At 54.1% G+C, this 12,661-nt stretch overlaps 2 protein-coding genes across 2 annotated transcripts in view; one reads left to right on the plus strand and one right to left on the minus strand.

Moving 5' to 3' along the window:
• The first annotated feature begins 379 nt into the window (after positions 1–379).
• SLC22A7 (solute carrier family 22 member 7) lies at positions 380–6,681 on the plus strand. Its single transcript, XM_024765983.1, is given in 10 exon segments — positions 380–837; positions 1,486–1,589; positions 1,723–1,877; positions 2,001–2,169; positions 2,993–3,116; positions 3,447–3,556; positions 4,051–4,250; positions 4,308–4,449; positions 5,209–5,415; positions 5,828–6,681. Coding segments are annotated over 10 exon segments (1,662 nt in total). The 5' UTR covers positions 380–441; the 3' UTR covers positions 5,883–6,681.
• A 68-nt stretch (positions 6,682–6,749) lies between these two features.
• The window catches only part of CRIP3 (cysteine rich protein 3), a 21,151-nt gene continuing 15,239 nt past the window's right edge, over positions 6,750–12,661 (minus strand). Inside the window, exons 4-11 of the mRNA XM_024765982.1 lie at positions 9,479–9,693; positions 9,125–9,219; positions 8,653–8,710; positions 8,425–8,556; positions 7,562–7,633; positions 7,345–7,439; positions 7,189–7,246; positions 6,750–7,012 (exon numbers count right to left, since the gene is read on the minus strand). Of these exons, the coding sequence (XP_024621750.1) occupies positions 6,957–7,012; positions 7,189–7,246; positions 7,345–7,439; positions 7,562–7,633; positions 8,425–8,556; positions 8,653–8,710; positions 9,125–9,219; positions 9,479–9,693 (781 nt within the window). The 3' untranslated portion in view covers positions 6,750–6,956. The remainder of the gene's footprint in view (positions 7,013–7,188; positions 7,247–7,344; positions 7,440–7,561; positions 7,634–8,424; positions 8,557–8,652; positions 8,711–9,124; positions 9,220–9,478; positions 9,694–12,661) is intronic.

Genomic DNA, 12,661 nt, shown 5'->3' on the forward strand with positions numbered 1-12,661 from the left:
AGGGCAACCAGGGAGAGCTGGCACTATGCTCCAGGGGACCTCCCCTTTTAGGGACCCTTGGAAGCTCTGCTGACCAAGGGGCTAGGGCCTCACCTCCTACATACCCAGCTACCCCATCACGGCAACACGAGGTTGCCCCACTTGGTCCTTGAGCACCAATATGTAAGTCCCAGAGCCACGGAGTCAGTGACCTCTGAATGGATGGCAGCCCCTCCCCCCAGGCACTGGGCCAGACAGGCAGGGATCCCTGGAGACCTGGGTGGCCTGGGAGGGCCCAATCCTGGGCCAGCCCCTGAGGGCTGGATTCTGGCTGCAGGCTCTCTGCTCATCAGTCAGTCTACTCCCGCCTCCAGAGTCCAAGGGTCCAAGTGGTAGGCAGTTTGAGCTGTGCTGGGCACTACAGAGGGAGTCCGTGCTGGAGAAGGTTGGTAGGTGGGCAGCATGGGATTCGAGGAGCTGCTACACAAGGTGGGAGGCTTTGGGCCCTTCCAGCTACGGAACGTGGCACTGCTGGCCCTGCCCCGTGTGCTGCTGCCCATGCACTTCCTCCTGCCCATCTTCCTGGCTGCTGTGCCAGCCCACCGCTGTGCCCTGCCTGGAGTCCCTGCCAACTTCAGTCACCAGGACGAGTGGCTGGAGGCCCACCTGCCCCGGGAGCCTGATGGCAGGCTCAGCTCCTGCCGCCTCTTCACCCATCTCCAGGCCCTCCCCAACACCACGCTGTGGGGAGGGGGGCAGAGCCCTGGGGAGCAGCTGGAGGGTGAGCCCTCCACAGTGCCCTGCCCTCAGGGCTGGGAGTACGACCACTCGGAATTCTCCTCCACCATTGCAACTGAGGTACCCGAGCTGGGAGGTTGGGGGACATGCGAGTGGATGGGCCTGCCATTGCCTTGGGTGATTACCATGTGGGCATTAGACACCTTACTTTACCATTTAGAGTCTCAGTTTACCAATCTGTAGATGGGATCTATAAATTCAAAGTACTGAGCTTCGTTCCCGGCTTGTAGTAAAGCCCCTGTGTGAGAGCTGCTATTATTAACTGGGAGGTGATTAGGGCAGGTGAGGGCTAAGATGGCTCTAAGGAGCTGGGGCAGAGATTTGAGAAGGGTGTTTCTGTACTAAGAGGTGGAGAAACAATAGAGGACTCCTTCCTCTTCCTTTTTTCCGGGCCCCAGGTCTAGGATTTGTATAATCCATCTAGAGGAGTGCAGGTGGGGGCAGAGTCTCTCTGGGAAGGAGCAGAACTCCTGTTGTCACAGTCAAGGCCTTCTATGGGAAGACACTGAGGCTGCAGAATTGGGGAAGGGCAAAGTTTTCCACCCCCCCTCCCCAAGCTGGGGTGAATAGTTGGGGGCTATCTGACATGGAGGTACCAGGATGGCACAGTTGACCTCAGAAGAACCTGGGGTCTAGGAGAAGAGGGATTGGTACCAGCTGGAGAGGGCCCTGTGCCCATAGGAGGCCCCTCCCTGCCTGTCCCTGCAGTGGGACCTGGTGTGTGAGCAGAAAGGCCTGAACAGAGCCACTTCCACCTTCTTCTTCGCCGGTGTGCTGGTGGGGGCCGTGGCCTTCGGATATCTGTCTGACAGGTGGGGTGAGGTAGGGGGGCCAATAAGGGTGTGGGGTGGGGAACCCTTTCCACTAGCTGGGGTATGGGCCTAGTATACCTCTGTCTTGGGACTTCCCTTCTACAGGGCGCTGACCCTGCATGACCCCGTGCAGGTTTGGGCGGCGCCGTCTGCTGCTCGTGGCCTATGTGTGTTCCCTGGTGCTGGGCCTGGCATCTGCAGCCTCAGTCAGCTATACCATGTTTGCCGTCACTCGCACCCTCACTGGCACGGCTCTGGCTGGCTTCACCATCATCGTGATGCCACTGGGTGAGGCAGGCAAAGGTCGGGTAGGGCCTAGAAGACTGCAGGGAGGCAGTTGTCAAGGGTGAGACTGAGCCCATCTGGCCCTTGCTAACTGTCTTCCTGTCTCCAACCGCACCCTGGGTCCAGAGCTGGAGTGGCTGGACGTGGGACACCGTACTGTGGCAGGTGTCCTGAGCAGCACCTTCTGGACAGGGGGTGTGATGCTGTTGGCACTGGTCGGCTACCTGATACGGGACTGGCGATGGCTTCTGCTGGCTGTCACCCTGCCTTGTGCCCCAGGCATCCTCAGCATCTGGTGAGACCTGGGGGTAGCTGGGGAGTGGGAGATACAGGAGGCCAGAGACAATTAATCAGAGGCTGAGATTCGAAGACAGACTGAGAGATGAAGAGAAACTGTCAGTGACCAACAGAGAAAGAGAGACAGAGATCAATACAAAGAAGATGGCACCAGGCATGTGAAGCAGAGAAACAGGGAACAAAATATAGAGAGATAGAGATGGAATGACAGAGACAGAACCACTGAGAGACAGTGAGAGACCAGGACCGAAAGGCAGACTCAGAGGCACAGATAGAGCTGAACACATGAGTGACAGAAGAGACAGAGCCAAGCACAGACAGGCTGGTGCCCTGGAGGGGTGGGGGTGGCGGCCAAGCCAGCACAGGGGTAGGGAGTCCAAGCAGGAGGTGGGGGGCTGGGTGAGGTGGGCATTTCATTGCCTCCCCAAAATGAACTGGTTTTGGATGATCCCTGTGGGTATGTCTGTATGTCTCTCTCTCTTTCATCCTATGCCCTCTTGTCACCTGTGGGTGAAGTGGGTAGCTGGTCCTGGGGGCTGAGGTTTTGGGAGCAAGACCAATTCAGTTGAGTAGAGAAGGGACTCCCAGGCTGTGGAGGACCTAGGCCTGGGCAAGGAAGAGTGGGAAGAGGTGGCTTTGAAATTGGGCCTTAAGGGATGAATAATAGTTCATCAGGTGAGGAGGGCTTGGGAAGAGAACACATTCCAGGCTGAGGGGACTGTGTGTGGAAGAGCCTGGAAGCTGACAGCCTGTGGTGTGCCCAGGAGGGAGACCTTAGGGCTTAGGGCACTCTGACTGAAGGGCCTCCTCCTGCCCCCCAGGTGGGTGCCTGAGTCTGCACGCTGGCTTCTGACCCAGGGCCGTGTGGAAGAGGCCCACAGGTACCTGCTCCGCTGTGCCAGGCTCAACGGGCGGCCTCTGGGTGAGGACGGCCTGAGCCAGGAGGTGAGAGTGAATGTATGTGTGAGTGCATGCAAGTATGTGTGTGTGTGTGTGTGTGTGTGTGTGCCCTGTGTCAAGGGTCCCCTTCCTGGGATCCACTCTGTGTGCAAGAAAAGCTCCTGGCCCCCAGTGGAGTGTTCCAAACTCTTCAGAATGTCCTACTGGCCCTGGTGGGCCACACCCTTGACTCAGGACCCACCCTACTCAGCTCCCACGTGCATCCCCTCCCCCACTACTGCAGATGAGAAGGATGGAGACCCAGGGAGAACAAGGTGCCTTGTTCAGGCCACATAGCCAACTCCGATGTCACAAACTCTCCTCCTTCCCCACCAGGCTCTGAGCAAAGTGGCTGCTGCGGAGCGGGTGGTCCAAACACCCTCATACCTGGACCTGTTCCGGACTCCAAGGCTGCGACACATCTCATTGTGCTGCATGGTGGTGTGGTGAGGAGGGGGCTGACCTGGGCCTGGTGGGGTGGGGGAGGGGCACACTCCACTGGTGCTGAGTGTGAGAGGACAAGGGACAAGTGAAACTGTAACTGCGGATGGCAGGAGGATCCGCCTCTAGGGGGGAAGGGGGCTCTGGGAGGTCAGGATGGAGCAGGCATCAGAGACACGTGGGGTTAAATTCAGGCCCTGCCACCTCCTTACTGTGAGCCCTTCGACAGGTCACTTAACACTCTGAGCCTCAGTGCCTCTTCTGTACAACCGGACGCTATTAGTTCCTATCTCACAGGGTTGCTGTGAAGATTAGGTAAAGGTGCTTGGGCTACTGGCATGTGCTGCACACTCAGAAGGGATTATGGGGACACGGAAGACCGTGGGCAGCGGGCTCCGAAGGTGGGGGAGACGGTCCCTCTAAAAGGCCAAGGCTCCTGAGAAGAGAGGACAAGGGGGCGCGAAGGAGGACCCCTGAGTGGCATTGCGACCCCCCTCAGGTTTGGAGTGAACTTTTCCTATTACGGCGTGAGCCTGGATGTGTCGGGACTGGGGCTGAACGTGTACCAGACGCAGCTGCTCTTCGGGGCCGTGGAGCTGCCCTCCAAGCTTCTGGTCTACCTGTCGGTGCGCCACGCCGGACGCCGCCTCACGCTGGCAGGAACGCTGCTCGGCGCCGCCCTCGCCTTGGGCTTCAGAAGTCTGGCCCTCTCCGGAGGCTCCACCTCCTATCCTGGGAGAACCTCTGTTCTGCAAGGCCTCCTCACTGCCTGAACCCCTTTTCCTCCAGAGGTGAAGTCCTGGAGCACCGCCCTGGCGGTGATGGGGAAAGGTTTTTCTGAAGCTGCCTTCACCACTGCCTACCTTTTCACGTCGGAGTTGTACCCTACCGTGCTCAGGTGAGGGGTCCCAGGCAAGTCACCTGGAGGGAGGGCTTGTTAGTCACAACTCTTATCAACACGCCTACATACACACACTGCACCCCAGTCCCTGTCGCCCATTCCTTACAGAGCTAATCAGAGCTGTTTGTGTTTGCCTAAGTCTGGGAGGAGGTGGGGCATTTAATCTTCTTTACTAAGTGACCTTGAGCAAGGTCAGACAACTTTTCTGGGCGTCCTTTAAAAGAAAACAGTCGCAAAAGGCCCCATCTGGGGCTTCCCTGGTGGTGCAGAGGCCCCATCTGTCCATCCCATCCTACTCAACACAGCCTAAGCAGAACTGCCCTTGGGTGTTGTCTCTGGACATAAGGCCCTGGCCCTTTCAGGTAGCTATTGACAGGTGGGGAGGAGATGGGTAGGCAGCTGGGCATGTTTAGAATGCCTTGTGTCTCCTGTAACATGGCAGGGTCTGTTCCAGCTGCTGACCCCTTCCTTTCACGCTACCCTTTCCCCATCCTCTTTCTGATGACTTTTTTTTTTCCTTCAGCAATACCTAATTGGTACTATCAGAATGGGGGCCCATCCTCTGGTGGGTGCTGGCTTGGGGGCCCCTGGCCTAGGGGTGGGTGGGAAGACCACCTGAAAGAAGACTCAGCTTTCTTAGCTGTCTGGGAAGAAGGGGGCACCAGGCCCTGCCAGCCCAGAAAGGGAGCCCCGTGAGGCATGACCGCAAGTAGGTGTGAGCACCAACCCCCTCCTCCATCCTCTCTCTCTGAGCAGACAGACAGGGATGGGGCTGACTGCACTGGTGGGCCGACTGGGGGGCTCTTTGGCCCCACTGGCAGCCTTGCTGGACGGAGTATGGCTGTCACTGCCCAAGCTCGCTTATGGGGGGATCGCCCTGCTGGCTGCCTGCACTGCCCTCCTGCTACCAGAGACAAAGCAGGCACAGCTACCAGAGACCATCCAAGACGTGGAGAGGAAGAGGTGTGTGCACAGGACTGTGTCTGTGTGAGCACATGCATGTGGGTATGGGTGCTCAGGTACCTGACACCTTAGGTAAGATTCAGAGAGGAAGACATGTCTGCACATGTGTGTCTGGTGCATGTATGAAAGTGTGCATGGGTATGTGACCTGAGGTATGTAAACTGCGTGTATAGAAGTGTACATGAGTCCATACCTGTGTGTGTGTCCGTCCAGGAAGAAGAGGATGTGTACACACACTCAGGTATGCCTACATGTCAGGGATGTGTCAAGCATGTGTGGGAGTCACTTGTGGGAGTACATGTGTTTGTATATCAAGAGCTGGGGGGAGGCCTAGGCCAGCCCTATGGGGCAGGCTGGGGTGGTAGGCTGGGAGGATAAACCCCACCATTGCTCATGACTCCTTCCTCCTCAGTGCCCCATCCAACCCTCAGGAGGAAGAGATGCCCATGAAGCAGGTCCAGGACTGAATGCAATCAGGGGCAGGCCCTCCATGGAAGTTCTGCAGCAGGGGCTGGGAAAATAGAAGGGCAGGCCCTCTGACCAGGGCTGGGGGCAGTGAGCCCCCTGTCCAGGGCTGGAGTTGCCCCCTCTCTGTGCTCATCCAGCCTTGACTATTTGGCCTCCAGCAACAGAGCAACTTCCCAGAATGCAGTGGGCTGCTGAGAATTCTGGCACCCCTCTCATGGCTGGGGGGATTCTGTAAATAAAGGTGCCCCTTGGGTTAGGGCAACAGTGAGGAGCTGTGGGATGAGCCCTGGATGGGAAGCCACTGAGTCTGGCCCTGGGTTCTGGTCCCAGCTTTGTCACTGATTTCTGGGTGACCTTGGGCATGTGGCTTTCCCTCTGTGGGCCTGTCTGGTCGTCTCTCAAATGGATAATGAAGCTTCTTAGCAGACCTCGGCGCAGGATCTATCTGCTCTCATGCTCAAGTGAGATGCTGAATAAGGTGCTTCCTCTAGAGATGGTGCTAAAGAAAGAACTGTCCTATGACAACTTCTGGTACCAACAGGGCTGGTGGGCATGCTGTCCACTGCGTGGTGCTGGGAGCTGCCCAGTGCCAGAGCCAGGGGACCAGGAGAACAGAGCTCTTTGTTCCCATGGCTGGCTTTGCTACCTCCCAGTCACTTTGCAGGGTAATGCATCCCCACACCCCTACACTCCCCACCCTCCAACCCACTGTCTAGGCCTCATGCCCAAAGAAGAGTTGAAGGCATGGGAGCTCACATTTTATTGGAGAAGCCAAAATAAACACAAGTTTTATGAGTACCTTGAAGTTACAGAATTTGCTGGGTCAAGGGATTGGGAAGACCAAGACACTAACCTTCAAATGGGGTGGCCTATGTCCCCTGACCAGATAGGAATGGGAAAGGAAGAAGTTGGCAGAGAAAGTGTAGACTCTGGTCTACCATGGAGCCTAGGCCCAGGCCGCCAGAATCACACCTTCTCCCACCCTCATGGGACTAGAGAATTCTGTAGCTTCCATTGGACCATGGAGAGGATGATGGGAGGCCTGAGTTAGGGTGACCTCTGCTATGAGCATCTCATTTGATCTCCACGGGGTCATAGATGTAGCAGCCCACATCACCAATGTTCACACCTGAGGGAGAGAGCCCCATCACCAAGGGCCTTGGGGCTGGGGAGGGTGCTGGGCTGAAGGCTGGAGGGAATTGGGAGGGGTCTGGGGTGTGTTTGACCACAGGGGAAGTTGTCCACACATCCCCACAGACCCACATGCCATACTTTAGGCCCATTGTCTGGGGTGGGGCTGCCCACCTTTGGGGCCAAACAGGTAGCCATAGCAGGGGATGTGGCAGTAGGGGACGCCGTCATGCTGGGACACAGAGAGAAAGAGAGACATCTCAGCTTGGCTCTTTTCCCATCTCCAGCCTCCCTCCTCCCAGCATAATCACCCACCCCTGCCCTGCTCACCTCAGCGTGACTCCCAGCAGTCAGGGTCTTCCGGCACCGCTGGCACCTCAGACAGGGTCGGTGCCAATTTCTGCCCAAAGACATCACCTTCTCAGCTGGTGGGGGAGAGATGGTAGTTCAAGGGGCAGGGCAGGGAGACCCACTTGCCTTGTACCACCTCCCTGCCCTTTGATGCCCATCCTGCACCCCTCTCTCCTAGCTTTCTGTTGTCACTTACCGAAATAGACGGGTTCCTTACAGCCAGGGCACAGCGAGGTCTCCCCAGTGAACGTCTTCGTGTGGGGAGGGCCTTTAAAGGGAAGAGGCCCCCGCTAGGGCTGAGGTGGAGGCCAGGCCTAAACAGGGCCCATCAGCCCTGCCCTGCATATGGCACTGTCCTCTTCCAAAAGCCATGCTCATCCCAGAGCCTCCCACCCGCATGGACATGAGCCTGCCTTCCTCAGGCAGAGCTGAGTCCCCTCTGACTCCACTTCCTGCCCCATCCCTACCTGCAGGAGGGACCACCTGCTTCCTTCTCAACCTCCCAGGGGCTCAGGTGCCCACCAGCCCAACCCCGTCAGCAACTCAATCCTCAGGAAACCTGAGCTGATATAGGAGCTGGCCAGGGCAGGGGTGTCAGGTGTTGGGGAGCACAATGTCACTGCCCACTCCAGGGGATGGAGGAAGGTACAGGGAGAGGGGAGAAGTGGAAGAAATGTGAGGGGCTGGCCCATCTCAATGACCCCTTACTCTAGGTCATTCCTTCCATGGCCCTGGCCTGGGAGGGGCCCGGGTTCCAGGCCAGCTTTGCCTCTGACTAGCTGTGTGACTGCACAAGGTCATTTGCCCTCTACAGACCTCAGTTTTCTCACCCGTAAAGTGGGGGTGATAATGCCACCTGCCCGATTTACCTCTTACTCAGCAGCTGACAGGAGGAAACATCAAAAAAGGGGCCACGGAGAAGAGAAGTCTTTGCCATGAACAAAGTTGTAGGAATGTGAAGCAAAGGACTAGGTGGGATACTGCCACCTGGTCCCCATCCCCTGTTCCATCCTGGGGAAGGGTCAGGAGGAGGAGTAGCTGGGGCTCGATCTCACTTACTTTTCTTGCCCTGGGGGAGGCCAGTCCTGGGCCTGGGGGGGCTGAAGCTGCTGGGGCTAAGAGGAGTAGCGCTGGCAGGGGTGGGGGTGGGGGAATTGTAGAGGTAGGAGCCCACACCACCAATGTTCACCCCTGCAGAGAGAAGAGGGGAGGTCAGGCTTGAGCCTCCAGCTCTCAGCCACATGGAGGGTTCTGCAGTCCCCTGGCCCCTTCCAGGCTGGTACTTACCCCTGGGTCCAAAGAGAGCCCCATAGCATGGCTTGTGGCAATACGGCCTTCCGTTGTGCTAGGCACAAGCAGAGGGAAGAGGACTGCTTAGGGCCCAAGGGGGCTCTCCTGTGCCCCACAGGCTTTTCCCCAGGACAGGCTGCCAGGTGTGTCTGTCTACTGGCCTGGGCTGCGGGGGCTGGGAGCAGTGAGGGGTGGGCTGGCATGCCGGAACTGCCATTGTGGTCAGGGAGACAGGGAAAGAGCAGGTCAGGAAGCAGTGCTGCTTCCCTCCCCCACCTGACGAAACGCATGGGATCCACCAGCACAATTCAGGCTCCCCACATGCTGGCTGGTGTGGTGCCTATCGGGTAGGTGATCTTGGGAGTTGGCTGCTGAGGTTGCCTTTGGTGGGCCAATGGGGCTGAAACCGGGGGCTGGTGACTCGGCGACAGTGACAGACACAAGGCTGTGCACCCTAGCCCGGCCTCACCTCTGCATGCCCTCCTGGGGACAGGACGCTGTGGCAGTGCTCACATTTCAGACAGAATGGGTGCCAGTTCTTGCCCAGGGAGCTCACCTTCTCTGCTGTGGGGGACAAGGTGCAACCGGGCAGAGCCAGGCCAAGCACAAGGCGCCCTCCTTTCCCCCCTGTTCCCCCCCACCGTGATTCCTAGAGACGATGGGGAGTGTCTCCGGGAGGCCAGTTCCATCCCGCCCGAGTGCTGTGCACCCCATAGGTGGAAAAGGGGGCTGGGACCACACCGTGGCCAGCTCCTTGCGTCCTCATGGAGCCCAAAGGCTCTCACTCGCCCCGTCTTCTCCCCTTCCTCCGCCCAGGCCTCACCAAAGAAAACGGGTTGCTGGCAACGTGGGCAGGTCCAGCTCATGGCTCCGCTCTGAGCAGCCGGCGCCGCACACTGCACACTGTGGTCAAGTCCTCCGGGGTTCAGTTCCCGCCCCCTTCGCTGGCCCCTCCCATGGCTCAGCCTTGAGCCTCTTTGGGCTGAATCCGCTGCTCCTCCGTTCCCACTGGCTGCCAGAAATTTAGAACCACTCCACCTGGGGAACGCAGGCAAATTTGCTGTTACTTCCAAACACTGAAGTATCAGACCGGTGGACAGGAGAGAAGATCCTGAAGCTAGACTGGGAGGGGAGGGAGTAATGAAGACGCCTGGAAGGGTGGCACTAGTTCCTGGCTTGGTACAGAGAGGAAAACTGTTCAGAGTGTAGACGCCATGAAAACACCATTATTTCCCCAAATCGAGGAGTTAGGCATTCTTTGAAATGGTTTCATTCCGCCTTCTCCGTGGCAGATGGTTAAGAGCTACGGAATCTGGAGCCCATCTCTGTTACTTACTCATTCTTTGGCTTCAGGCAAATTACTTAACCTCCGTTTTCTTATCTGTACAATGAGTAAAGTAATAAGTTTCTCCCTCATAGGACTGTGGTGAGAATTAGATAAGTTAATACTTGCAAAGTGCCCAAACAGCACGTGGCACCTAAATGCTATAAAAGCAGTAACTATCATTATGATGGATCCCACAGTGAACCCAAGACTCAGTCTGGAAGCCCCCAAGCGGGGTCTGCATACTATGGTTTGCTCATAAAATTATAATGCTTATTTTTTAAATTTAAAAGTATAATTCAGACACCAATTACATATTCCTAATTTGGTTTAAGATGTTTTAATATTTGTTAAAAGTAGCTCAGCAATGCTTCAAAGGACACTCCAAGAAACATAGACCCACAGAATGAAAGAAAATATTTGCAAACATGTATCTGACAAGGGTCTAGTAATCAGAATATAGAAAGGATTTTTACAACTCAACAATAAAAAGACAACCCAATTAAAAAATGGGAAAAGAATGTGAATAGAGATTTTTCCAAAGAAGATATACAAAGGTCAACAAACACATGAAAAGATGCTCAGCATCATTTGTCATTAGGGAAATGAAAATCAGTAACACAATGAGGTAATAGTATACACCTACTAGAATGGCTATAATAAAAAAAGATGAGTGTTAGTGAGGATGTGGCAAAATTGGATCCCTCATACAATGCTGATGGGAATGTAAAATGTGTAGCCCTTTGAAAAATAGTCTGGCAAGTCCTCAAAAAGTTAAAACTTAGAGTTACCATATGACCAAGCAGTTGCACTCCTAGGTGCAACCGTCCACACACACACACAAAAAGCATATGTCCACACAAAAACTTGAAATGAATGTTCATAGTATTGCTATTCACAACAGCCAAAAGATGGAAAAACCCAAAGCCCATCAACTGATGAATGGATAAATAAAATGCGGTCTATCTATGATAATGTATTATTTGGCCATAAAAAGGAATGAAGTACTGATGCATGCTACAACATGAATGGACCATAAAAACATTACATTAAGTGAAAGAAGCCAGACACATAACACCACATATTGTATGATTCCATTTATGTGAAATGTCCAAAAAAGGGAAATCCATAATGACAGAAAGTAGATTAGTGGTTGCTAGGGGTTTAGGGGAGGGACAATTGGGAGTATCTACTAATGAGGACCAAGTCTTCTTACAGGAGAAATGAAAATGATCTGGCATTAGTGGTGATATTTGCACAACCTTGTGAATATACTAAAAATCGTAGCTTTGTACACTTTAAAAGGGTGAAATTTATGGTATGTGGATAATGTCTTAATAATTATGCCTGAGGGGAACTACTTTTTTTAAAAAAAGGTAGCTCAGTGGACTTCCCTGGTGGTCCAGTGGTTAAGACTCCACACTTCCAATGCAGGCACCATCAGTTCGATCCCTGGTCAGGGAAGTTCCTCATGCTGTGAGGTGTGGCCCCCCCGCCCCCCAAAATAAAAAAACAACAACAAAAAAAGGTAGCTCAGCATATGAGGGGCAGAAGAGAGGCCTTGATTACTTTGTGCCAGGGCCCCAGCAGAGGAGACAATTCCTCGATGAAGTATCATGGTGAAATGAAGAGTTTTCCGGGAATAAGTTCCTGTGTTTTGTCAAGTCAGTTCAGAAATGGCTGAATGAGGCGTGTACTAAACTGGGTTGCAGCGCTGTGCCCTGCTAGGTGAAAGGAGTCCTATTTGTGTCTTAGGAGTTGGAGATCCTCTCTGGACTTCAATCCCCTCAGATGGGCAATGGGGATGGGACTGGTGTCTCTGAACTTCTGCTTAACACTCCTGTTTCCTCACTTGTCTCCATGAGTACTTTTTGCTTCTAACAACACTTGCTTTATCCTCCTTGATGACTTCTGAAGGTGGAAGGCTTGCACATTGTGAAATGAACTTTTCTACACTTTCTCATTATTTGTTTGTTTGGGGGAACATTTCAAGATCCTTAGTGTTATAACTGTTTCTGGAAGGGATTCTTCTTTAACGAACTTGAAAAGTACTAGTTTTAGCCTCCACTGATATTTTACTCTCGTGTTTCTGCCTCTCATGTGTTTCTTCTTCAAGACGGCAGCTCAAGTTTCACTGCCTCTTGCTCTCTAAGGCTCACACGAAGAAGGTCCACATTAGGAGGCTGGGAGGACTTCACTGTTGTATCTATTCTTGGACATGCCGCCTCCTTTAGGAAGGCTAACTTCATCTGTCCAAGGATCTATCCTCAGAATTTCCAGGCCACATCAAATAATCCTTTTCTAAGGTTCCCCACCTCTATCTGCATTCGATCGCCTTGTGCCCATGCCTCAGCCTCTTAGTTGGGTCATCTTTACCCTGGCATCCAGCACAGGGCCCCATATAAATAAACAAAGACTGAAGTGTTTACTCCTCTCCATCTTCTGTGGCCTTCCAATATTGCACGGCCACAACAAACACAGTATGCCTCATCTTTTCTATGTCAGTGCTTATGAAAGACTAGTTGAGGCTCCTCCTTTTCAAATATTTGCCATCCATTTACAGGTACAACAAATCACAGTATTCCACTCTTCTTCCTTGCCTGGCTTCCATTATTCTGACTCTAACCCAAGAGTCTTTTTTTTTTTTTTTTTTTGGGTTCCGGGGCCCTCCCCTTTTGGGGC

Source organism: Neophocaena asiaeorientalis, unplaced genomic scaffold (genome assembly GCF_003031525.2).
Source record: "Neophocaena asiaeorientalis asiaeorientalis breed wild unplaced genomic scaffold, Neophocaena_asiaeorientalis_V1.1 scaffold46, whole genome shotgun sequence".
Lineage (NCBI taxonomy): Eukaryota > Metazoa > Chordata > Mammalia > Artiodactyla > Phocoenidae > Neophocaena > Neophocaena asiaeorientalis.